Source organism: Nycticebus coucang, chromosome 4, assembly GCF_027406575.1.
Source record: "Nycticebus coucang isolate mNycCou1 chromosome 4, mNycCou1.pri, whole genome shotgun sequence".
Taxonomy (NCBI): Eukaryota; Metazoa; Chordata; class Mammalia; order Primates; family Lorisidae; genus Nycticebus; species Nycticebus coucang.
Window position 1 is genome coordinate 124,760,400 of NC_069783.1, and position 26,450 is coordinate 124,786,849.

The 26,450-nt window shown below is 44.2% G+C and overlaps 1 protein-coding gene across 2 annotated transcripts; it reads right to left on the reverse strand.

The window, feature by feature from the left end:
• Positions 1–1,101: 1,101 nt before the first annotated feature.
• OASL (2'-5'-oligoadenylate synthetase like) lies at positions 1,102–24,979 on the reverse strand. Of its 2 annotated transcripts, XM_053588249.1 has the most exons (6): positions 24,782–24,979; positions 19,729–20,011; positions 17,890–18,065; positions 9,542–9,783; positions 7,856–8,000; positions 1,102–3,437 (listed from the first exon to the last, which is right to left on the reverse strand). In XM_053588249.1, exons 1-6 carry the CDS (start codon positions 24,977–24,979, stop codon positions 2,967–2,969), a joined length of 1,515 nt encoding a protein of 504 aa, XP_053444224.1. In that variant the 3' UTR covers positions 1,102–2,966. The 2 variants fall into 2 exon arrangements, 1 of the variants encoding a protein (XP_053444224.1); XR_008379539.1 differs by lacking the exon at positions 9,542–9,783 and having other exon boundaries at positions 3,299–3,437.
• Positions 24,980–26,450: the final 1,471 nt, after the last annotated feature.

Consider the following 26,450-nt stretch of genomic DNA (forward strand, 5'->3'; position numbering starts at 1 on the left):
ATCTTCCAGGGCATCAGAAACACCTTAGGGAGATTTCTAAACTGCAGACTTTTAGGTCTCACGAAAAACTAACCGAATCAGAATCCCTGATAGGTGGGGACGCAGGCCGTATTTCCTTGAATAGCTAGGGCATGAGCCAGCAGCATTAATAGTACTTGGGAGCTTGTTAGAAGTGTAGAATGCTAGGCTGCACCACAAAACTACTCGAACCTGTATGGATGTTAAAGTTTGAGAGTTACTATGCTAGGTAATTCAGATTCACAGTTTGGTGTGGGGAAACACTCTAGTTTTGTGGCCCAGGACTTCTAAACCTTGTCCACACATAGGAAACATCTGGGGAACTTAAAAAATATTACTGACTCTGAGTACCCATCTCAGAAAATTGAGAATCTGTGGTTAAAATACTCCACAGTGAAGAATGGACAAAATTATTTTTGTCTTTGGAATGCTTTGTTTCATATTTTATCTTTGAAGATGAGTGTGTGAAAAACTTGATTAAAACCAAATGAGGCTGGCAAGGTGGCTCACACCTATAATCATAGCACTCTGGGAGGCCAAGGTGGGTAGATTGCTTGAGCTCAGGAGTTCAGTCTGAGCAAGAGTAAGACCCTGGTCTCTACTAAAAACTAGCGGACGTGGTGGCACATGCTTGTAGTCCTAACTACTTGGGAGGCTGAGGCAAGAGGATTGCTTAAGCCCAAGAATTTGAGGTTGCTGTGAACTATGATGCTATGGCACTCCACCCAGGGTGACAGAGTAAGATGTCTCAAAAAAAAGAAGTGGCATGTGCTTGTAATCTCAGCTACTTCAGAACATAAGGCAGAAGGATCACTTAAGCCTAAGAGTTCAAGGCTGTAGTGCATTATAATTGCACCTGGGAATAGCCACAAACCCCTATTCTGAACAACATGGTGAGACTCCCACTTTAAAAACTAACAAAAACCTTTATTAACATAAACTGTCTGGCCTTGGGCTTTTTCTGTTTCAAAAAAGGGGAAGCTCACTGCTATGGTCTGAATGTTTGTGTCCTTCCAAAAATCATATGTTGAAATTATCAGTGTAAAATAAACAACAGACAGACCGACTCACCATAACAAAGAGTTTATTTGGGAATTGCAAGGAATTTCAATAGTAGTCCATCAGAAAGCAGGGCAATAGTAAACTTTTTATTGGTCGATTGGAGTAAACCTGATTATATGATGTCCTTTGATAATAAAGATCCTATTGTTTTCCTAAAGACTCTGGACTATCATGTACTGTTTGTGTGTGTTTCAGGAGCTGAGGGAAATTTTTATACTGCATCCTCAATCTCCCAGACTTTGCCTCTTTTTGTCTCAGTTTCCCCTTAGTCCTCATTTCCCAGAATTGAGAAATTCAAATGATTTAGAAATAACCACTAGCACCTGTGGAAATTAACACAGAGAGCACCAAAATGAGAACAAAGAAAGAGTTTTTTTTGACAGAACAGGATTTCACTCTGTCACCCATGCTGGAGGTTGGAGTACAATGGTGTGTGATCATGGGTCAGTGCAGCCTTGAACTCTTCTGGAACTCTTTTAACTCTTGCTCAACCTTCTGAGTAGCTGGGGCTACAGGCATGTGCCACAAATGCCTGGCTATTTAAAAAAATTTTTTTCTTGGCTCAGCGCCCGTAGCACAGTGGTTATGGCGCTGGCCACGTGCACCGAGGCTGGCGGATTCGAACCCAGTCCCGCTAGCTAAGCAACAATGACAACTGCAACAGAAAAATAGCCAGGCATTGTGGCAGGTGCCTGTAGTCCCAGCTACTTGGGAGGCTGAGGCAAGAGAATCGCTTAAACCCAAGAGTTTGAGGTTGCCGTGAGCTGTGACGCTACAGCACTCTACCTAGGGCAACATAGCGAGACTCTGTCTCAAAAAAAAATTTTTTTTTCTTGTAGAGACTGGGTTTATGCTATATTACCCAGGCTGGCCTCAAATTTCTAGCCTCAAGCAATCCTTCTTTGGGCTGAGTGCTGGGGTGAACCTGGCCACAACAAAGGCTGTTTATTCTCAACTTGCTATGGCAAAGGAACCAGCCACCATCTCTTGCCTCAAAGAAATACTGAATGGGGAAACCTTTCTAGCAGAAGATAGGGAAGGCTTCAGGTATACCATGATAAAGGTTTTTGTTATGGAGAAGCTGTTAGCATGCTAACTAGGAGCTGTGCTAAGGATGTGAGTGGTTTGGGGAGCTTATTTGGCTTTCTCTCATTGGTCCTAAATTGGAAGCAGGATAGGGATGGGTGGGGGGTGGAATTAGAGAAGCTGGCAGTTATTGACCAAGACCTGACAGTTTGGGGTTGGTTGCTTCAGAGAGTTATCGGTTTTATTTATTTATTTTTTTGTAGAGACAGAGTCTTACTGTACCGCCCTCGGGTGGAGTGCCATGGTGTCACACGGCTCACAGCAACCTCTAACTCTTGGGCTTACGCGATTCTCTTGCCTCAGCCTCCCAAGCAGCTGGGACTACAGGCGCGTGCCACAACGCCTGGCTATTTTTGGGTTTTGCAGTTTGGCCGGGGCTGGGTTTGAACCCGCCACCCTCGGCATATGGGGCTGGCGCCCTACTCACTGAGCCACAGGCGCCGCCCAGTTATGGGTTTTATTGTCACATGTGGTCTGGCCATTGTCCATTGCACATTAAGTCTCTCATACCTCTGCTTGTTCCCCTACTGGCAGGGCTAGGATAACTATTTATAAAACTAGTGATGACCTGGGCCCTCCCCAGAAAAGAACTAGAAGGAGGGCGGTGCCTGTGACTCAAAGGAGTAGGGCGCAGGCCCCATATACTGGAGGTGGCGGGTTCAAACCCGGCCCGGCCAAAAACTACAAAAAAAAAAAAAAAAGAGAACTAGAAGGAAGGATCATTGATGAGATAAATGAATTCTGGCAGAAATGAACAGAGAAGTTTCCTCAGGAAACTAGCTGACTGGAAAGAAAGCCTTTTACTTCTTGGAGAGGACAAGGGTGTTGCTGTCTTGAATGCCATAGACTTCCAGATCCAGCCAGTCCTGTAGGACTTGGCCTTGGAACAGCAGTTCTTGCTGCTCTTTAGGCAGCCTTTGGTGGTCTTCAATCTGCTGCTTCAGGTCCAGGATGAAACGTCTGGGGTTGATGGCATAGGCGTGGGTCCTGCCATCAGGATTCTTCACAAACACCTGGATCTCGGGGGGCACTGTCTCCAGCAGATAGATGTGGGTGTCAGAGAAGAACCCGTAATCAGACAAGTAGCATTGGCTTTTGAGGAGCTGTCTGTCGCTACCAGGTGACTGAAAGGACAGGCGCTGCAGGCTGCAGTAATGCTGGCTGTCCCAGATTTTCTCCTTAAGCTTCTTTATGGACTCATAAGGGTTCACCCAGAGGGTCAAATCTGGGTAGCCCCGCTGCTGCACTGTCACCTGGATGTCTCGTGCCCCCTGGAAGGGAGAGAGTTAAAGGAGAGCAGTTAAGTTCACACTTCTCTGTTTGACATGCAAAAGCTCCCTTTACCTGTCCTCATCTTTTCAACAATAGCAGCAGCAGCAAATGTTTGGGGAGGGCCAACTACTTTCCGCTGTAATGGTTGGTTCTACTACTGTACCCATTTTGCAGATGAGGAAATTGTGGTTCAGCAGGGTTAAGTAATTTACCAAGCACCAGTCACAAAGGGAATGGGGAGCAGAGCATGTGTGTGAAGTGAGGTTGGTGAGACTCTAAAGCAGCGGTTCTCAACCTGTGGGTTGTGACCCCTTTGTAACAATGAACATACATTGCAGCATTAGGAAGGTTGAGAACCACTGCTCTAAAGTCTGTGTTCTCACCACCTCCAGAGGCTGCGCTCCAGTGGAGCCTGACAGTGTGCCTGGTGGTTGGAGAACACCACCAGGAAGATGCTGGGCAGGGCCAGGCTTGTAGCTGATCCAAGAAAGAATATAAGTCTAGCATTTCTAAGTCTTCTGATTTGTCAAGATAAAGTCTTTGCACATGGTTTTTATGTTTAGGAAAAATCTAGAGGTGTATGCTTTTCAGCTCATCTGTGGGTCTCCCATTTGTAATCTGTGTACCTTCTGAATCTGCTTCTGCCTTCTGCTCCAAGCAGCTCAGTCTCTCGTTCCTGCACACCTGGCTTATTCCCCCTTACCATCCTATGCCCCTGAACCCCCACTCAGCCCTTGATCTGCAATGTCTTCTGCTTTGAGCACTTACATCTCTCCCTGGATTTTAGGGCTTTCGCCTCAACCTCTAACTTCTTCAAGTAATATTCTCTGATGAGTTCAGAAAACAGTTATTCTCTATTTTCAGAGCCCTACAAAGACCTGAGTATAAATCCTGGTCCTGCTGCCTCTGAGCAGTGTGATCTTAGTTAATGAACTTAACCACTCTGAACCTCTGTTTCCTCTTCTGTAAAAGGGCAATAAAAGTACATGGTCATTAAGTATGAAATGTCCAGTTTCAAATAAAAAGTTTAGTTTATTATATCTCAAATGAGAAGCAGTACAAGTAATCTAAGTATGTATCTAAACTCTTTTTTTTTTTTTTTTTGTAGAGACAGAGTCTCACTTTATGGCCCTTGGTAGAGTGCCGTGGCCTCACACAGCTCACAGCAACCTCCAACTCCCGGGCCCAAGCGATTCTCTTGCCTCAGCCTCCCAAGCAGCTGGGACTACAGGCGCCCCCCACAACGCCGGCTATTTTTTGGTTGCAGTTTGGCCGGGGCCGGGTTTGAACCCACCACCCTCGGTATATGGGGCTGGCACCCTACCAACTGAGCCACAGGCGCTGCCCAGTATCTAAATAAACTCTTGACACAGTTCTGCTACCTTTTTTATTTTTTATTTATTTTTTTTTGTAGAGACAGAGTTTCACTTTATCGCCCTTGGTAGAGTGCCGTGGCGTCACACAGCTCACAGTAACCTCCCAACTCCTGGGCTTAGGTGATTCTCCTGCCTCAGCCTCCCGAGTAGCTGGGACTACAGGTGCCCGCCACAACGCCCGGCTATTTTTTTGTTGCAGTTTGGCCGGGGCCGGGTTTGAACCCGCCACCCTCGGTATATGGGGCTGGCGCCCTGCTCACTGAGCCACAGGCGCTGCCCATTGTAACTTCTTTATGCCAGCAGTGAAGAAGCCTGTAGAGTGAGTGGTGATGAAATTTCGAGTTGAGAATTGAATATTTTTCTTTGCAAGAAGTGGTCTGAAGCCTGGAAGAAGTGGCAAGCTTCAAGCTCTTTTGACACTTGTTTAATTCATGCTGAACTCATCTATCCACTTCTTTAACTTGCCAATTTGTTTGAAATGGTCCAGTATTGTCAACCTTGCTGCTAATTCATGCATAATTTCAGATGGGTTTGCTTCTACTACAGCTCACCATTATCCACCTTGGTCCCAGGTAATCCACGTGGCTCCTTTTCTTTTCTTTTCTTTTTTTTTTTTTGAGACAGAGCCTCAAGCTGTCGCCCTAGGCAGAGTGCTATGGCATCACAGCTCACAGCAACTTCCAACTCCTGGGCTCAAGAGAGTCTCCTGCCTCTACCTCCCAAGTAGCTGGATCTACAAGCACCCGCCACAACGCCCAGCTATTTTTTTGTTGCAGCCGTCATTGTTGTTTGGCAGGCCTGGGCTGGATGCAAACCCGCCAGCTCAGGTGTACGTGGCTGGCGCCTTAGCCGCTTGAGCCACAGGAACCAAGCCCACGTGGCTCATTTTCAAGATTAAAATCACCAGAATGAAACTTCGCAAACCACTGACGTACTGTGTGTTCATTAGCCACAGCCTTCCCAAACGCTTCATTGACATTTTGAGCTGTCTGTGCTGCGTTGGTTCAAATATGACGGAACTCATATTTGAAAATAACACAGAGTTTTGACTTATCCATAGTTTTACAAAAATTGCTCTAAAAAAATTGAAAGATAATTATAAACTAAACCATACATTTGAAAGAATGAGGATGTTCATTCACAGTAGAAATAAAACAAGTGTCAAAATGAAATGTTGGAGATATCAATTGTCAAACTTAGAACTTAGGGAATCAGACATTTCATATTTAATAACCTAAATAATATTAATAATAAAGGTAATGATAATACTCAACCTTCTTCCTTTATAGAATTGTCTATGGTGAATAGCTGAGACAGTCCTTGGACAAGCACTTGGCAAATTATAAAGTGCAATGTTAATAAAATTGCTTATTGTGATTTTTTGTCTATACTGTAGGTTTGGCATTACCTAATGTTACTTGGCATTTTTTGTTTTACGAGTATCACGTCTTCTCTGGCAATTCTTTTTTTTTTTTTTTTTTTTTGAGACAGAGTCTCAAACTGTTGCCCTGGGTAGAGTGCTGTGGCGTCACTGCTCATAGCGGCCTTAAACTCTTGGGCTTAAGTGATACTCTTGCCTCAGCCTCCCAAGTAGCTGGGACTACAGGTGCCCACCACAGCACCCAGCTATTTTTTTTTTTGTTGGAGTTGTCATAGTTGCCTCAGTTGGCTCAGGCCGGGCTCAAACCTGCTGGCCTCAGTGTATGTGGCTGGCGCTGTAACCATTGTGCCATGGGCACCGAGCCTTTCTTTCTTCTTTTTTTTTTTTGTAGAGACAGAGTCTCACTTTACTGTCCTCGGTAGAGTGCCGTGGTGACACACGGCTCACAGTAACCTCCAGCTCTTGGGCTTATGTAATTCTTTTGCCTCAGACTCCCGAGCAGCTGGGACTACAGGCGCCCGCCACAACGCCCGGCTATTTTTTTTTTTTGCAGTTCGGCCGGGGCTAGGTTTGAACCCACCACCCTCGGTCTATGGGGCCGGCGCCCTACTCACTGAGCCACAGGCGCTGCCCTTCTTTTTTTTTTTTGAGACAGAGTCTCACTCTGTTGCCCTGGCGTAGAGTGCCGTGGTGACATCATAGCTCACAGCAACCTCAAACTCTTGGGTTTAAGCAATCCTCTTGTCTCAGCTTCCTAAGTAGCCAGGACTACAGGGTGCACTACTATGTCTGGTTAATTTTTCTATTTTTAGTAGAGATGGGGTCTTATTCTTGCTCAGGCTAGTTTTGAACTCTTGAGCTTAAGTAATCCACCTGCCTTGGCCTCCCAGAATGATGAATTACAGGCTTGAGTGACCACACCTGGCCTTCTCTGGTAATTCTTGCAGTTTTGTGCAGATTTGTTTCCTGGAGTTGTTTCCTAACAACACAGGGTGAGTTCCTTGAGGGTCAGGGCCATGTCCTAATATTTCTGCACTTGTTTCCTCTGGGCCCCCAACCTTACCTCTCCTAAACTCAGTGCTGGCAGAAACCTGCCGATTGAGTTGATTCCACTGGGCTCAGCTCATGCAAAGAATGACCAGGAACGGCCAGGCTTGGTGGCTCACGCATATAATCCTAGCACTCTGGGAGGCCAAGGTGGGTGGATTGCCTGTGCTCATGGGTTCGAGACCAGCCTAAGCAAGAGCAAGACCCTGTCTCTAAAAATAGCTGGGCATTGTGGCAAGTGCCTGTAGTCCCAGCTACTTGGGAGGCTGAGGCAAGAGAATCGATTGAGCCCAAGAGTTTGAGGTTTCTGTGAGCTGTGACACCAAGGCAGTCTACCAAGGGCGACAAAGTGAGACTCTGTCTCCAAAAAAAAAAAAAAAAAATGACCAGGAACATGAGACTAGGTTACAGGAAAAATAAAGAAAAGAAGAACAAAAATTTAAAGATAAGGATCTAAAGAATTTTCCTGAATTCACAGAGCTGGTGGGTGCTACAGCCAGGCCTCAAACTGTCTGACTCCAAAGTCCCATTTTTCATCAGCACAGAAGTGAATAAGTGAAAACTATGTATTCTGGGCTTCAAGCCCTGGACAGCTTGGGGAGGAGCCCATTACCTTCACTTTCCAGCTGGGGACTGGCTCTCCATTGTTGTAGCAACAGTCCTGTTTCAGGCATTGGCGGGCCCTCTGAGCAACTATGTCCCATCTGTACTTTTCTGCCACGTTGTGGGTGGGGTCAACTGGATCCAGGATGATGGGCCTACAACACAGGAGATGGTGCTCAGACTCTTTCTGGTTTGGAGAATGCAAACCACAAAAAAGCTTTCCCAGCAATCATCTATTCAAGCCCCTGAGCACCTGCTATGTCCGGAGCCCAGGACTGTCAGTCCAGGAGGGCCTTGACACACTGCTGGAGAAGAAGAGGATGAAGATGATCAAATTTCCAAGAATTTCTCTTGGGGAGAGTGTGCTATGTGTTTGCAAGGAATTTTGGAGGGTGGGGAGAATGAGGCTTCAAGAGGCAGCAGGAGCAAAAACATGTGCCCAGTCAGGTGGGGGAGGGGAGGGCGCTGTACAAATTACAGATTAGAACTGCTGAATTGCTTTGGATAGTAGTAAGACTCCTATCACTGACTACTGGCATTTATTGAATGAAGCATTGGGGCAAACCCTATGTGAATTAATCTATTTAAATCCCTATAAAAATTTTATAAGGTAAGGAGTATTATTATCATTATTATCTGAGACAAAGTCTCTTTCTGTTGCCTAGGCCAGAGTGCAGTCGCATCATCATAGCTTCCTGTAGCTTCGAATTTGTGGGCTCCAGTGGGTGTCCTGTCTCACTCCAGAGTAGCTGAGATTACAGGTTCACACCATCACACCTGGCTAATTTTTCTATTTTTTGTAGAGATGAGTTCTTGCTATTGCCTAGGCTGATCTTGAACTTCTGGGCTCAAGTGATCCTCCCGCCTTGATTTCCCAAAGTGCTGGGATTACAGGCATGAGCCACCACACCCAGCCAGCACTATTATTATTATTGTTGTTGTTGTTATCATCCTCGTATTGCAGATGAGGAAACAGAGGCACCGACATCCCTAAGTTCTCACAGCCAGTAGATGGAGTTCTAACCAACAATAGAGAAGAGTTTGGGCTGCCTCCAGCTGTCTCTCTTCTATATAAATATTGAATGAATACTGTATTATTTATTTATTTTTCAGACAGATTCTCACTCTGCCCAGCTAGAGCACTGTGGCATAAGCATAGCTCACAGCAACTTCAAACTCTTGGGCTTAAGTGATCCTCCTGCCTTAGCCTCCTGAGCAGCCAGGACTACAGGCACTGGCCACAGTGCCCAGCTAATTTTTCTGTTTTTGGTAGAGATGGGGGTCTTGCTCTTGCTCAGGCTTGTCTTGAACTCCTGAGCTCAAGGGATCCTCCTGCCCTGGCCTCCTAGAGTACTAGGATTATAGGTCTTAGCCACTGTCCTGCCCAAGTCTCCGAGACTCTTTGCATTTCTCATGCATCTCTAAAAAGCTCTGAAATGGTTTTCTGAGAACAAGAGGGTTAAGGTAGGGTAGAGGAGTGGCTTAGGTTAACTGGGAAAAGGCTTATACCCCTGATGAATCCCAGTAACTTCGATAGGCCACCAATTTGAGCTGGCATCTCAAATGTCGGTATGACACAGCTGTGTCAGCAGCCTTACTACCTAATAAAGCCAAACTATGAAACTCTGTACCATGTTTCTCTCACTTCTCTTTCTTTTCTTTTGTGATATTTGGTGGGCAAGCAGTGGTCCAGTACCTCTTTTTTTTGAGCTGTTTCCTGACACAGTCCTCGATGACTGGATTCTGAAATGTATAGTGCTTGGTCCAGTAGATGCAGATGAATTTATACTCCCGGAGCAGTTCCATCACAGTGGTGAGACCTTCATCCAACATGAAGTTCTCTTCCTCCTGAGTACCCATTTCCCAGGCATAGATTGTCAGCAGCTCAAGAGCATAGATAGGGGGCAGATTGGCCCTGGGGCATCTGTCTTTTACGTACTGTTGAGAGAGATGGGAAGGGAAAAAGAGACCCCAAGATTCAGGGTAAAGATGGTGTTGGACTGGAAACTAGGATATCCAAGTTGCAGTCTCAGTTCTGCTGCCTACTGGGTGTGTGACCTTGGCCACATCATTTTTCCTCTCTGGGTCTTGGTTTCCCTATTTTAGAATTAAGGGACTGGATTAGTCTTTTGGGCTTCAATATGTGCTTGACAGACCTAACTCCTGTACTGGATTTATGAAGAATTGTTCCAAGGAATGAGCGTATTGGGGTCTGCCACAAGCATTTCAGCCTAAGTGGCTCCATTTAAATCTTTTTTTTTTTTTTAGAGACAGAGTTTCACTTTATAGCCCTCAATAGAGTGCTGTGACATCACAGCTCACAGCAACCTCCAGCTCCTGGGCTTAGGCGAGTCTCTTGCCTCAGCCTCCTGAGTAGCTGGGACTACAGGCACCTGCCACAACGCCTGGCTATGTTTTGTTGCAGTTTGGCTGGGCCCAGGTTCGAACCTACCACCCTCAGTATATGGGGCCTGCACCCTACACACTGAGCCACAGGTGCTGCCCCATTTAAATCTATTTTAATGTATTGAGCTTTTGAGAAAGATTTCTTTTAAATAAAGAGGTTCTGGCGCCTGTGGCTCAGTCGGTAAGGCGCCGGCCCCATATACCGAGGGTGACAGGTTCAAACCCGGCCCCGGCCAAACTGCAACCAAAAAATAGCTGGGCGTTGTGGCGGGCGCCTGTAGTCCCAGCTACTCGGGAGGCTGAGGCAAGAGAATCGCTTAAGCCCAGGAGTTGGAGGTTGCTGTGAGCTGTGTGAGGCCACGGCACTCTACCGAGGGCCATAAAGTGAGACTCTGTCTCTACCAAAATAAATAAATAAATAAATAAAAATAAAGGGGTTTTTAGCTAAAGAAAACTTCAGGGAATACGGGGGCTGCCCTTGTAGTAGACATTGTTTCCTTCACTGTATAAGAGACATGCTGTTTGAGTGGGGCTGACCTCACTCTCAGTTCCAGGGTGAGCTCTAACTTGTACAGGCCCATTGGCATAAACATTTCTCCCTTACAAGTGTTGGTTCAAGATAAGACATGTAATCTAAGTTGAGTTACATTGAGTAACTCAATGAATAATTGAGTTGAGGCTCAATTAGAGTGAAGCCTAGTTCTATTGTTCAGTGGTTGAAAGAAGAGAAGTCCTCTTGTGTGGATGTGAGGGCAGGAACATCTGTGGCCATTTTGCCACCATGAGGAAAACTAGCCTATGGACCAACTTGACATGTAGGGGAAAGAAAAGTTGAGAGAATTATAGTTAGAAATGGAGTCAGAGTCTTCACCAAACAGTACCTTCCTACTGTTAGGGATTTTCACACATGATTTGATAATTCTCTTTATTGTTTAAGCCAGTTTGAGTTTTTGTGCCTTTCTGTTACTTGTAAAAGAAAAGATCTTAACTGACATCAGTCACTTCATGTCTCAAGAATCTTGCTAATATTCAGCTATAAGTGAAAATTTTTTTTTTTTTTTTTTGGCCGGGGCTGGGTTTGAACCCGCCACCTCCGGCATATGGGACCGGCGCCCTACCCGCTGAGCCACAGGAGCCGCCCTATAAGTGAAAAATTTTGTCAAATATCCAGTTGTTTAGTTCATGGAAGCAAAATTGCCATCTTATCCTGTGGCCATTACAGATAAATATTATATCACATCCTATAGTCAGAGAAAGAGAACTATGACTCTTTCACCTTAAAACAACCAAACAAACAAAAACAGGGCTATCTTATCTAATTCTAGTCCCTCAAATAAATAAAACCTTGAGTTTTTCCTATAAATCATTGACTCACTAATGATAACTTTTATCCCTGACTTTTAAATTTTTTAAAAATTAAATTCAAATTTATCATAAATTAATTAATTTGTTTTTATACTTATGAATTCATACTTAACACTCTATATTGAAAATTTTAACTAATAAAATTCTAATTTTGTTAGTAATTTAAAGCCATGGCAATATAACTATTTTTCTCCCAAACTGGTGAGATTTTACATTCTTTTTTGTAGAGACAGAGTCTCAACTTTATGGCCCTCGGTAGAGTGCTGTGGCCTCACACAGCTCACAGCAACCTCCAACTCCTGGGCTTAAGTGATTCTCTTGCCTCAGCCTCCCGAGTAGCTGGGACTACAGGCGCCCGCCACAACGCCCGGCTATTTTTTATTTTTTTTTTTTGTTGCAGTTTGGCCGGGGCCGGGTTTGAACCCACCACCCTCGGTGAATGGGGCCGGCGCCTTACCGACTGAGCCACAGGCGCCGCCCGAGATTTGACATTCTTAAAACGTAAAATACAGAATGCCTATAATCATTGAGATGGAAGCCTTAGTGAATAGTGAAGAAACATAACTCAACTGCCTACAGAGAACTCACTTCATCTATAAAGATATATATAGACTGAAAGTGAAAGAATAGAAAAAGATGTTCTACATAAAGGAAACCAAAAGTGAGCAGGAGGAGCTATACTTAGATAAAACAGACTTTAACTCAAAACATAAAAAGAGACAAAAAGGTCATTATGTAGTGATAAAACAATCAATTCAGCAGGAGAATACACATATAAAAATTCTAAACATACATATGCACCCAACACGAGCAGCCAGATATATAAAGCAAATATTAGATCGAAAGGGAGAGATAGAGTTCCATGCAATAATAACTGGAGACTCAGCATTGGATGAATCATCAACAGAACATTAATAGGCAGAAAAGTCAACAAACATTGGCTTTAAGTTGCACTTCAGGCCAAAAGGACCTGGCAGACATTTATATAAAATTTTCTCCAACAGCCGCAGGATACATTTTTCTTCTCATTAGGGCATTCTCCAGAACAGACCATATGTCAGACTACAAAACAAGTGTCAACAAATTTTTAAAAATTGAAACATATCAAGTATCTTCCCAGACCACACTGGAATAAAACTAGAAATCAATATCAAGAACTTTGGACACTGTATAAATACATGGAAGTTAACACACTCATGACCGACCATTGAGTCAATGGAGAAATTGAGAAGGAAATAAAAAATTTCTTGAGACCAATGAGAATGGAAACACAGTATAAAAACCTGTGGGATATAGAAAAAGAGTGCTAAGAGGAAAGTTTATGTGAAACAAGCAGAATAAACACTCTAATAACGCACCTCAAGAAACTAGAAAAGTAAAAAACACCTCAAAATTAGTAGGAGGAAAGAAAAATAAAGATCAGAGGGGTGGGGAGAGGTTGGAGGAGGGAGGGTAATCGGTGGGATCACACCTATGGTGCATATTGCAGGGGTACTTGTCAAATCTCTTAAGTGTAGAGTATAAATGTCTTAACATAGTAAGTGAGGTGAAGGCTATGTTAACCAGTTTGAGGTAAGCATTACAAATTGTATATAAAATCAGCACATTGTACCCCATAAATGTATTATTGTATATAGTTATGATTTAATAAAAAATTTTTAAAAATAAAGATCAGAGCAGAACTAAGTGCAAGAGAGACTTAAAAAATACAAAGAATCAATGAAATGAAGTTTTTTTTTTAAAAGATAACATTGAGGGTGGCGCCTGTGGCTCAGTGAGTAGGGTGCCGGCCCCATATACCGAGGGTGGCAGGTTCAAACCGGGCCCCAGCCAAACTGCAACAAAAAAATATAGCCGGGCGTTGTGGTGGGCGTCTGTAGTCCCAGCTGCTCAGGAGGCTGAGGCAAGAGAATCGTGTAAGCCCAAGAGCTGGAGGTTGCTGTGAGCTGTGTGACGTCATGGCACTCTACTGAGAGTGATAAAGTGAGACTCTGTCTCTACAAAAAAAAAAAAAAAGATACCATTGAGAAATCTCTGTCTAGACTAACCAATAAAAAAGAGAGAAGACTCAAAATCGGAAATGAAAAAGGAGACACTACAACTTATACCACAGAAATACAAAGGTTCATCAGAGATTATTATGAACAATTATACCCTAACAAATTGATAACCTAAAAGAAATGGATAAATTCCTAACACATATAACTTAACCAAATTGAATCAGGAAGAAATAGAAAACCTGAATAGACCAATAACGAGTAGCAAGATTGAATCAGTAATAAAAAGTTTCCCAAGAAAGAAAAGCCTTGGATCAGATGAATTCACTGCTGAATTCTATCAAATGTATAAAGAAGAACTAATAATAATCTTCCTCAAACTATCGCAAAACATTGAAGAGAAAGAAATTCTTTTAACTTATTCCGTAAGGCAAGCAGGACCCTGACACCAAAACCAGTCAAGGATACAACAAAAAGATAAACTAGGCAAATATGCCCAATAAACATAGATGCGAAACATACCAGCAAACTGAATTCAACAACAAATCAAACAAATAATATACCATGATCAAATGAAATTCATTCTAGGTATGCAAGGATGGTTCAATATACACAAGTCTATACATGTGATACATCACACCAACAGAATGAAGGACATAGATGCATATAAATCAATTGATAAAATCCAATATCCCTTCATGATGCTATGTAAAAATTCTCAACAAACTAGGATCACATATGACAGCTCCACAGCTAATGTCACCCTGAATGGTAAAAGGCTGAAAGCTTTTCCTCTTAACAATTGGAATAAGACAAAGATGTCCATTTTATTAACCCTATTCAGCATAGTACTAGAAGCCCAACCCAGAGCAGACAATGTGATCTTGTATCTAGAAAAATCTAAAGACTGCACCAAAACACTCTCAGAACTGATGAATGACCTCAGTAAAGTCGCAGGATACGAAGTGAACATACAAAAATCAGTAGCATACCTGTACATCAATAATGAAATACTATAATTTGTATATATGCACTAATAAAGCTTTTTTTATACTTCAAAAAAAAAAAATAATGAAATACTATAGTTGAAAAAGAAATTAAGAAAGCAATCCTGTTTGCAATAACTAACAAAACAAAATAAAACAAAACACCTAGGGATAACTTTAATTAAGGAGGTGTAGACCTCTACAAAGAAAACTCCAAAACACCAATGAAAGAAACTGAAGAGGACACAAACAAATGGAAAGATGCTCCCTGCTCATGGATTGAAAGAATTTAATATTGGTGAAACGACTATACTACCACCCAGCTACTTGGGAGGCTGAGACTAGACAATCGCTTAAAGCCCAGGAGTTTGAGGTTGCTGTGAGCTTTGAGGCCATGGCACTCTACCGAGGGCAACAAAGTGAAACTCTGCCTTAAAAAAAAAAAAAATGACTATATACCAAAAACAATCTATGCTTTCAATACAGTTCCTATCAAAATACCATGACATTCCTCACGGAAATAGAAAACCCAATTCTTCCAATCACACATAATCACAAAAGACCTCAAATAGCTGAAGAAATTCTGAGTCAAAAAAAAAAAGAAGGGTGGCGCCTGTGGCTCAGTGAGTAGGGCGCCAGCCCCATATGCCGAGGGTGGAGGGTTCAAACCCAGCCCCGGCCAAACTGCAACCAAAAAATAGCCGGGCATTGTGGCGGGCGCCTGTAGTCCCAGCTGCTCGGGAGGCTGAGGCAAGAGAATCGCGTAAGTCCAAGAGTTAAGAGGTTGCTGTGAGCCGTGTGACGCCACGGCACTCTACCCGAGGGCGGAACAGTGAGACTCTGTCTGTACAAAAAAAAAAAAAAAAGAGAGAAGCTAGAGACATCACATAACCTGGTGACCTCAAAAACTTTCATAACCAAAGCAAGGTATTGGTATAATAGCATCACATAGACCAATGAAACAGAATAAAGAACCTAGATATAAATCCATGAACTTGCAGCCAACTCATTTTTAACAAAGGCACAAATAGTATACAATGGGGAAAGGACAGTCTCCTCAATAAATGATGCCAAGAATACTGCATAGTCATATGAAGAAGAATGAAACTAAGCCCCTATTTCTTGCCATATAAAAAAATCAACTCAAAATGAATGAAAGACTTAAACTTATAAAGCTACTTGAAAACATAGGGGACATGTTTCTGAACATTAGGCAAAGATTTTATGGCCAAGACCTCAAAAGCACAGGCAACAAAAACATAGACGAATGGGCCTACATTCAACTAAAAACTTTTGCACAGCAAAAGTAAAAATCAACAGAGTGAAGAGACAACATGTAAAATGGGAGAAAATATTTGCAAATTATTCCTCCAACAAGGGAATAATAATATCCAGACTCTACCAAAACCAATAAACAAACCCCAAATAACCCCATTAAAATGATCTGAATAGACAACGTTTCTAAAAAAGGAGACATACAGATGGCCAACAGGTGTACAAAAAAATGCTCAACATCTCCATCAGGGAAATGAAAATCAAAACCACACGAGATATCATCTTACTCCAGTTAGAATAATTATTATCAAAAAGACAAAAAATAAATGCTGGAGAGGATGCGGAAAGAAGGGTACTCTTGTACATTGTGGGTGGGAATATAAATTAGTACAGCTGTTACGGAAAACAGTACGGAAGTTTCTCAAAAAACTAGAACTAGAATTACCATATAGTCCAGCAACTCCACTACTGGATATTTATCCAAAGCAAAAGAAAGGAAATCAGGATATGGAAGATGTACCTGCACCCCAAGTCTATTGCAGCACTGGTCATAATAGCCAACATATGGAATCAACCTAAGTATCTATGAATATATAAGTAAATAAAGAAAATGTGGTGTATGTATACACAATGAAATGCTATTCAGACATCAAAGAATGAAATCCTGTCATTTGAAGCATCATGGCTGGGAACTGGAGGTTATTATGTTAAGTGCAGTAATCTAGGTACAGAAAGAAAAATATTGCATGTTCTCACTCACATGTGGGAGCTTAAAAAGTTGATCTCATGGAGATAGAGAGTAAAATGATAGATGCCACAGGCTGGGATGGGCATGAGGACTGGAGGAGAGTTGAAGAGAGGTTGGTTAAGGTGTACAAACATACAGTTACTTAGAAGGAGTAGATTCTAGCATTTGGTAGCACAATGGGGTGACTATAGCTAATAACAATATACTGTATATTTTGGAATTACTAGAAGAGAAGATTTGACATGTTCCCAAACACATAAATGATAAATATTCAAGGTGATGAATATTCTAAATACCCTGATTTGATCATTACACATGCATGCATGTATCAAAATACTATATATACCCCATAAATATGTACAAATATCATGTATCAATACAAAACTAAAAAAAAGATGTAAGCTTTAGGAAAAGTGAACTCTTCATTTCTTTTAGGGTTGTCGATAGGCTATTTAATGGGACATAAAAAAACAAACAAGAAAAAAAACCTATGTTGCCTTCCAGTCCTGAAATTCAGGGTACTGTGATTTCTTCATGTATTGGATACCTCTGACTTTCACAAGGTCACCCTCTGAGATACGTCATGACCTTCTTAGATATGATAAGCGTGTGAGAAAATTGCTATTTTTCCACCATGAACAGAGACTATCTATAAATCTAGTAATCTGGGTAATTTTTTTTTTAATCTCTGTTATATTTTCCAATTGGATTAAGGCTTTCCTTCTGCAGTCTGACTCTCTTGTAACTTCTCTGCAAGTTTAATTTAATACATGATTTTTGTCCCTGAGTTTTGTTTTTGCAATTGAAGGTTCCACTGAGATTATCCTGGGGAGACTTAATTCCAAAAGTGACTGAACTATTACCCTGAGAAATGCACCTTAGGAGCTGTTTACACACAGACACACCCTCTTTTTGAATCCTAGGGTGGAATTAAATGAATCTTTCCTTTTGTTAGTCCTTAACCTGCCATGACTAACCTCCAGAGTACCCAGTAAAGTTGACATTGGAGTACGATTTACTGAAAACTGGATGTTACCTATTTTTTTCCTTCTCTGTTTATTTCTCCTTGTCTTCCTCCTTCTCTCCTCCTCCTTTTCCATTTTCTGTAGTGATTCTGTCAGTTCACCATTCAAAGACTAGCATTCTCTCTCTCTTCCCCCTTCTTCTTCCCCATGAAGCAGTTTCCTGAGATGGCAAACCTGACTCCTGCTTTTCGTTGCCCCTGCCTCCATCTCTCCCTCTTGCTCCATCTAGGCAGCCCCCTCACCTGCTGGTACCAGTGTTTAACCAGGCGCAGGAGGCTTTTCAGCTTAGTTGGCCGGTATTTCACAAAGTTCCTCTGCAGCTCGCCGAAGGATGGGGAGAAATTTCCAGGACCACCACAGGCCTCAATCAGACTCACATAGACCTCAGGTGGTAGCTGAGATGTGGGGACAGAAGGCCCTGGGGACACAGGAAGCAAGGAGAGAGACTGGGAATTGAGGAAGCCCCAGGGTGAGAAGTAGTCTTTTGGGGACAGCCTGCTTATTCCTTGGAGTTATCCCTCCAGGGAGACTTGAGATCTCACATCTTTAGAAACCAAAAATCTGGCTTGTTCCATTGTCCTTTTTATGAAATTCTCACTCTGGAGAACCAACATTGGGCTTCTCGTGCGTCAGGCCACTCCACGACTGTTGTTTTCCTCAGATGTCCCCAGTGACCCCCGTTTTTCTTAATTTTTATTTTGTGTCTCTTTCTGGATGATTTATTTGAACCCTTCAACACTCACAGGGGAGAACTGGTTCCATAGCACATATTACTTGCGTATCTCAGTTCAGCACTTTCTTGCTAACATCAGATCCATCCTTCCCTCCCTTCCTCCCTCCCTCCCTCCCTCTCTTCCTCCCTCTCTCTCTCTTTCTTTTTTGAGACAGAGTCTCTCTCTGCTATCTAGGCTAGAGTGCTTGGCATCAGCCTAGCTTACAGCAACCTCAAACTCCTGGGTTCAAACAATCCTCCTGTCTCAGCCTCCTGAGTAGCTGGGACTTCAGGTGCCTGTCACAATACCTGGCTAATTTTTCTATTTTTCGTAGAGAGAGAATCACTTTTGCTTAGGCCTCAAACTCCTGAGCTCAAATGATCCTCCTGCCTCAACCTCCCAGAGTGCTAGGAGCCCCTGCACCTGGCCACTGGATCCCACTTCTGACACCTCCCCCAAAGAGTAACGGTTCTCAACCGTTGTGGGTCACAACCCCCAGGAACTGTATTAAAGTTGAGAAGGTTGAGAACCACTGCCATAGAGCAATTCCACACATCCACTGCAGTTAATAGGAGCTGATACACGGGACAAAACCTATGTCATCTGGGCTTGCATCAGATCTGATTTACTTCAAACAGCTAGGACACCCTGCCTGGGGACAAACAATAAGTCCCAGAGAGCTAATCCCCCAGGAAGCAGCTGTCAACCAATGACTGATGGGAAGTTGGTGAATAAGCACTCCAGCATCTTACTTGGGATAAGGCTGAGGTGTGCTCTATGTTGTTACTTGGAGTTCTCCAGGGGCATGAAGCTCAGTTGCTCAGAGTGGTGTCACACTTACTGATGTACTTTGTACTAAATTATCCCCTTTGCCGCCTGGATTTCCTGCTTCCCTACCAGTTACTTTACCTCCTAAGTAAAATGCTTATTCTCACATCCTTGTCTTAGGGTCTGCTTCTAGGAAAACTCAAACAGTGGGAGATCTCCACCCCCAGAGAGAGTGCCATATAGTAAAAGCACTTGTGGTTTTAGCACCTCATTGGGTCTTGTCTCCTTCTGAACATCACTTCCTGAGTACCCTATCTGCAGTGACCCAGGGCATCTTACACTTTTCCTCTGAGTGCTTTGTGCCATTTGCAATCATGTATTTATCCGTGTGGTTGCTTGATAAAATTCCGTCTCCCAAGTTAGGTGACACACGGCCACAGTTGAGTTAGTCCTGTGCATTGTGGTCGCACAGCCCTCAGCAAAGGACTCGGGTGGAATAAATGAACGAATGCAGGTGTGTACAAGTGGCCGTGAGTGAGGGAGTGGCGGGTCTCCTAAGGAAGGCAGGTATGTGAGTTGAGTGGGCTTCCTTCTCCTTACCCAGGACTCTGTAGGCAGGCACAATGCTGACAGTGATGGGTTCCATTGTCACCTTGGTCTGGATGGTGAAGACAAGAGCATGAGGGACTCCCTTGGACACCCTCAGATCCTGAAGCCCGAGCTGCTGCAGGTCCTGGCAACACCACACTTTTTCCGACATCATGCTCAGAATGGCTTCATGGTACCTGGCCTCCTCCTGGAAGCTACAGAAACAGCTGAGGAACACCACCAGCTCAAATTCCCTGGTGCTTCTGAGAACAGTGCCGTTCCCTAAGGAGCCCAGCTGTGGAATACAGATCTATGTTACCCTGAGGCCTGATGCCGTGTGCCAAGCAACCCCTGGGGCACTTCACACAAATTGCCCCATTTAATACTCACCCCTCCAAAGATCGGTGGATAGTACTAACACCCCCATTTTACAGGTGAGGAAACCAAGATGTTGAGGGGATGAGTCACTTATCTGGGTTCTCAGCCTGACTCTAGACCCCAGGCTTCCTTTGTGCCACACCACATTGCTTCTGAACAGATATGTGATCTGTAATGTCATGCCAACTGCAAAGGAAGAGTGATGCCTACTCTAGAGGGCTGTTTATGGATCCCGGGGGGTTGCGAGGAGGTGTCTGAATAATTTTATGTCATTGGAAAGTGGGGAGCAGGTTTGCCTGGTGGGTAAGAGCCATGGGCTGTGGTATGGGGCAGCCTGACTTTGATCTTGACCCTATTCCCTGTTACTTAGCTGAGTCCTAAGGCCTTCATCTGCAAAATGAAAGTAATGATGAAACATGAGTCAGTGGGTTGTGGAAGGATTAGGAAAAATATCATGCCTTAAGGAAGTCAGCAATGTATTTCTCTTCCTCCTCTCTATTTAATTGACTTAGGCAATACCTCCTGCTGCCTGGGTGTCAGTTTCCCTATCTGTAACACAAGGAGCCTGAGCCTGGAGAGTCTAAGGGGGCCTTTTTGATGTTCTGAGATACTAGATTTTTTTCTCCAGGCCATTTCCTGTGGTATACAGAGCCCCACTTGTGTAGTGTCAGGAGGTGGAATTGAGAGGCAAGCCTCAGCCCGCTCGTGGGCTATCTTTCCTGGTGGGTGGAGTCACCGCGCACAAATTATGATCCAGCTGTCTCACGTTGAGGACTCCCCACACCTGGCCCCAGTGAAAGTCCTTTATAGGGGTGCTGGGATAATTATCCCCCATATACAGATGAGATGAGGCAGTAAGGAGTTAATCAGCTTGCCAGGGTCTCAGAGTGGCCGGAGTGGCCGAACACAAGTCGTGGGTGCTTCTTATGCCTCTTGTTCCCCTGGAACCTAAAGCTGTGAGCCAGACCCTGCTTCCAAGGAGGAGGAGTCACTCCCAATTTTGTCCCTTCCTTTTCTATCCTCTTTCCACACCAGCATAGACATCCTGCATTTCTACCTCACATGAGGGGTGGGGATGGCTGTGTCTAAACTGCCCTTTCTGCCTTTTCCAGTGGTAAGATCCAGGCAAAGAGGAAAGGACAATCCACAAAAGTCTTCCCAACTTGCTTTAGTTTGGACTTGTTTACTCCCAATTTATTTGAAGTCAAGCACTCCCTCATGTCGACAAGCTCAGCTTAGGAGATTTTCAGCAGGTAGAGAGAGGGAAGGCTTAGAGTCCAAATAAAAAATATTATTCCTCATTAGTCATGGTGCTGCCATTTCATGGTTTTGGGGGAGAGGTGACTACAGTCTGCAGGGAGGATTTGAGGCTTGGGTAAATACCATTTCCTGCCATTAACTCGTTCTGTTTATAGCATCCTCCTCTCCTCAGACACCCCCTCCCCCATCATGTTTACTTTATTCTCAGGTTGCCAGGGGAAGTGTGCCTGGGAGGGTCTGCCTGAGTCAGACTGGTGCCCCAGGCCCAGAAGCAAGCTTGGGCAAGAATTACAAGGACGCTTCTGGTTTGTAGGCATTTACTGTGCAGCAGTCATTCAGCCTGCATTGCCCTATTTACTTGATGAGGGAGAAATGATAATAATGGTGGCGCTAATGACAATGATGCCACAATTACAGATGAGATGCCTGAGGGTTTGAGAGAGAGGATGGTAAAATCAAGGCCACACAACTGGTGAGGAGAGAAGCCAAGAATCTATCTGAAGTCAAAACTTGTGGTTTCTCACTTCTAAATCATACGGCCTCAGGCTATGCTACTGATAGGATAGGTGTGAAGAAGAGGAGGGGCTTCTAGATCTTAGATAGGCCTTAGAGATCTTTCTGTGAGTTGGTTGCCCCGAGAGGGAGAAGTGTAGCAATGGGCTGAGGGTTAGGAGTCCTAATTCTAGTCTTGCCTTTGCCAACAACTTGCTGTGTGACCTTGGGAGTGTCACCGTCTTTGTGCCTCAGTTCTCTTAATTTTTAAGTGAGAGATGAGTTGAGACTGTTTGATTCTCCAGGGCCTTTCTAGCTCTGAGTTTCAATCTTACCTAGCTTAAGGGGTGGCATGAAGCAGCTGAAGGAAGGGTTTTGGAGAAAAATCTCAGTGGGGAGGGGTGAGCTCAGATCTCTGGCTGTAGAGTCAGGTTCAAGTTGCAGCTCCAACACTTAGCTGTGTGATTTGGGGCCAGTCACCTCACCTCTCTGAGCCGCTATTAAAAAATCTTTTTATTGCTTGGTGACCACAGCTCAGTGCTTAGGGTGCCGGCCATATACACTGAGGCTGGTGGGTTCAATCCCAGTCCCAGCCTGCTAAACAACAAGGACAACTACAACAACAACAAAAAATAGCCAGGTGTTGTGGTGGGTGCCTATAGTCTAGTCCCAGCTACTTGGGAGACTGAGGCAAGAGAATTGCTTAAGCCCAAGAGTTTGAGGTTGCTGTGAGTTGTGATGCACTCTACTGAGGGCAACATAGTGAGACTCTTGTCTCAAAAAAAAAAAAAAAATCTTTTTATTGGCTCATGCCTGTAATCCTAGCATTCTGGGAGGCTGAAGTGGGTGGATTACCTGAGCCCAGAAGTTCAAGAACAGCCTGAGCAAAAGCGAGATCCCCTGTCTCTACTAAACATAGAAAAACTAGCAGGGTGTTGTGGCAGATGCCTGTAGTCCCAGCTACTTGGGAGGCTGAGGCTTCAGCTCAACAGTTTGAGGTTGCTATGGGCTATGATGCCATGGCACTCTACCCAGGGCACAGAGGGAGACTTTTGTTTCAGAACAACCCAAAAAACAAACACCTTTTTGTTTTCAAAAATTTTAAGAATACAGAAAAATAGAAAGAAAATACAATGAACACTCATATACCCAACAAGTAGGATTCAGCAAGTCTAAATTCCTTGCCACATTTGCTTCATCTAAACTACTTTAAATTATAGACATCAAGGAATTTTGTCCCTAAATACTTCAGTGTTTGTGTCCAAAAAAAGAGAACATTTTCCCCACAAGCACAAAATTACTATTACACCTAAAAAATCAACAATGGTTCCCTTATATATCACCTAAAATCTAGGCCATTTTAACATTTTCCTAATAGGGGCGGTGCCTGTGGCTCAGTCAGTAGGGCGACTGTTCCATATACTGAGGATGACAGGTTTGAACCCGGCCGCGGCCAGCTAAAAAACAGCAATGAGAATTGCAACAAAAAATAGTCGGGCACTGTGGTGTTGTAGCTGTAGTCCTAGCTACTTGGGAGGCTGAGGCAAGAGAATCGCTTAAGCCCAAGAGTTGGAGGTTGCTGTGAGCTATGATGCCACAGTACTCTACTGAGGGTGACAGGGTGAGACTCTGTCTCAATAAATAAATAAATAAATAAATAAATAAAATTTCCTCAAAATAGCCCCCACAATTATATTTTACAGGTGGTCTATTCACACCAGGATCCCATCAAAGGCCCTATATTATATTTGTTTCCTTATGAATCTTAGGCCTCTGAGCCTTTTTTTTTTGTAGAGACAGAGTCTCACTGTACCGCCCTCGGTAGAGTGCTGTGGCATCTCACGGCTCACAGCAACCTCCAGCTCTTGGGCTTATGTGATTCTCTTGCCTCAGCCTCCCGAGCAGCTGGGACTACAGGCACCTGCCACAACGCCCAGCTATTTTTTTTGTTGCAGTTGGGACAGGGCCAGGTTTGAACCCACCACCCTTGGTATATGGGGCCCGCGGCCTACTCACTGAGCCACAGGCGCCGCCCTGAGCCTTTTATTTTGGAGACAGAAAAGCTGTCTCTCTGGGTAAAGTATTGTGGCATCATATCTCACAGAATCCTCCAACTCTTGGGCTCAAGTGATCCTCTTGCCTCAGTTTTTTTATTTTTAATAGAGATGGGGGTCTTGCTTTTTGCTCAGGCTGGTCTCAAACCTGTGAGCTCAAGCAATCCACCTGCCTTGGCCTCCCAGAGTACTAGGATTACAGGCATGAACCACTGCACCCGGCCCTGAGTCTTCATTTTGCTCATCTGTAAACTGGGAAAAGAATAGTACTGGACAGATGTGATGGCTCACACCTGTAATCCCAGCACTTTGGGAGCCCTAGGCAGGAGGATTGTTTTAGGCCAGGAGTTCAAGACCAACCTAGGCAACATAGCAAGTTCCCATCTCTAAAAAACCTAAAAATAAAACAAAATAAAACAAAATTAGCTGAAATGGTGCATGCCTGTAATGCCAGCTGCTCTGGAGGCTGAGGCAGGAGCATCACTTGAGCCCAAGAGTTCAAGGTTGCAGTAAGCTATGATTATGCCACTGCATTCCAGCCTGGGTGATGGATCAAGATCCTGCCTCTAAAAAAAAAAAAAAAAAAACTTGTAAAATAAATTTAAAAAAAGAATAGTATAGGGCACAAAAATTAGAGATGATATGTGTTAAGGGATTAGGCTTGTGTATCCCAAAATGTAAGCTGTTATTATTAGACCTGCTGTGCTCAAAGCAGCAGCATCGAGAGGCATAGACAGTGAGTCGGGGTGGGGTGTCCTGAGATGTCAGTGTCATGGGCTAGGGATAAAGAACCCAGGGGTCCCTGGCATTCTCAGGGATGTGGACTTAAAGTCTCTGAGGTTTTGCCCTGCCCTGGCCAGGGATGAAGGGCCCAGACTCACCTTGACTACCTTCAGCACCCGCACCTCCCGGTCCAGCCCTTGCTCCCCCTGGAAGCGCTCCTGCCTCAGGAACTGTTCGACGGTCTGCACCACCTCCAGCACCTCTTCCTTCCACTCCCGGCAGGACTGCAGCTGCAGAGTCACGAAGGAGTTCAGCCCGGAGGCTGGCGTGATATACAGCTCCTGCATCACTGCCATCTCTATCCTGAGAGCATCACTGCCTCCATATATAGAGCCACTCATACACCAAGCCCCTGTCACACACACCCCTTTTTAAGGGGGTTCCTCCTCTGCTGACCTCCTGCACCCACTTCGTGTGGGTTAAAGGATTGGAGTGGAGAGGAAACCAGGTGTGACTGGGCTGGCAACTAGGTGTGACTGGGCTGACTTGGGGCTCCCCTCTTTGGAGACCCCTTTTTGGGGTGGAGGTGTGGATAGACACTGGACTGAGGTTGCACTGTCTGATGCCACCTTAAAAGGACTGGCATCTGGCCAACTTTTCTGCTATTGGTTTCGATTCTCAACTTTTAGAGTTTCCTTTTTGTGACGTTTGGAAACTGAAATGGCTAGTGTTTGACACTAATGGGAGGCAACTCAAGTTGGATGGTGAGTCAACCCAACTTACCTAGGGAAACTGAGGCTCAGGAAAAGAAGGGACTTGCTCATGGTGAGGGTGAGGTGGAAGAACTCCGGAGTGGGACAGAACAGACTTTGAATTCCAGCCTGCCTTCTGCCAGACTCTAGCCTCCTCGAGCCTCACATTCACTACTCATAAAGTGGGTTTAACATTAATGACCCATTCACTGAACATTTATTGAGTGCCTGCTGGGGGTTGGACGTTGCACTAAGAAGACAAAATAAGACAGGGTTCTTGTCCCAAGTAGCTCCCAGAGTAGTGGAGGAGACAAATAAAAGAAAATAGACTCTCAGCATCCAAAGTGATGTGTGCTCAGTAGGAAAAAGCACACAGAAAACTGCAAGGTGGCTAGAAGAATTTCATGTGGTGCCAGCAGACACCTTAAGGTGAGAGGATGGAGAGGGCATAGCACAGGTAGAGGCTGAGAAGAGTGAACAATCCTGGTGCCTGCCAGGGACTCAGGTGTGCTATCCCTTCAGCATGAGGAGGGGAGTGGTGAGAGATGTACCTGCACAAGTAAGCAGAAGTTGAATCTTGGAGGGTTATTTATTCATTCATTGATTAGTTCCTTCATTCAACAAATACTTAATGAGCACATACTCTCTGTTAGTACATGCTGGGATACGACAGTAACCAGACAGAAATCTCAGCCTGCAGAGTGCTAACTTTCTAGTAGTGAAGACAGACAACAAACAGGATAAATAAGTAAAATTGTAGTAAAGGAGGTGGTGATAAGTGGTCAGCAGGAAAATAATGCAAGAAAAAGGATTTAGAGGTCCCATGTGGGGGGCATGTGTTTAGGGTTCAGTCTCACCTTAAGTGGTTAGAGAAGTCTCCTGAAAAGGAGATTTTTGAGCAAAGACATAAAGGGGGTGAAGAGTGAGCCACATATCTAACGGGGAAGAGGATGCTTCATGGCAGAAGGAACTGCAAGTGCAAAGGTCCTGTGGTGGGTAGAGTGCTTGGTTGGTTTGAGGAACATCAGTATACCCGGAATGGAATGACTGAATAGGACGAGGTTTGAGTATTAAA

What these genes read in the sequence shown, in the direction of transcription:
- OASL (XM_053588249.1), bottom strand. Translation starts at nt 24,979, where the DNA reads ATGGCAGTGATGCAGGAGCTGTATATCACGCCAGCCTCCGGGCTGAAC. An exon ending in GGGTGCTGAAGGTAGTCAAG is followed by an intron (nt 20,012 to 24,781) that starts GTGAGTCTGGGC and finishes TGTATTCCACAG; the next exon opens with CTGGGCTCCTTAGGGAACGG. An exon ending in AAACAGCTCAAAAAAAAGAG is followed by an intron (nt 8,001 to 9,541) that starts GTACTGGACCAC and finishes CCTGTGTTGTAG; the next exon opens with GCCCATCATCCTGGATCCAG.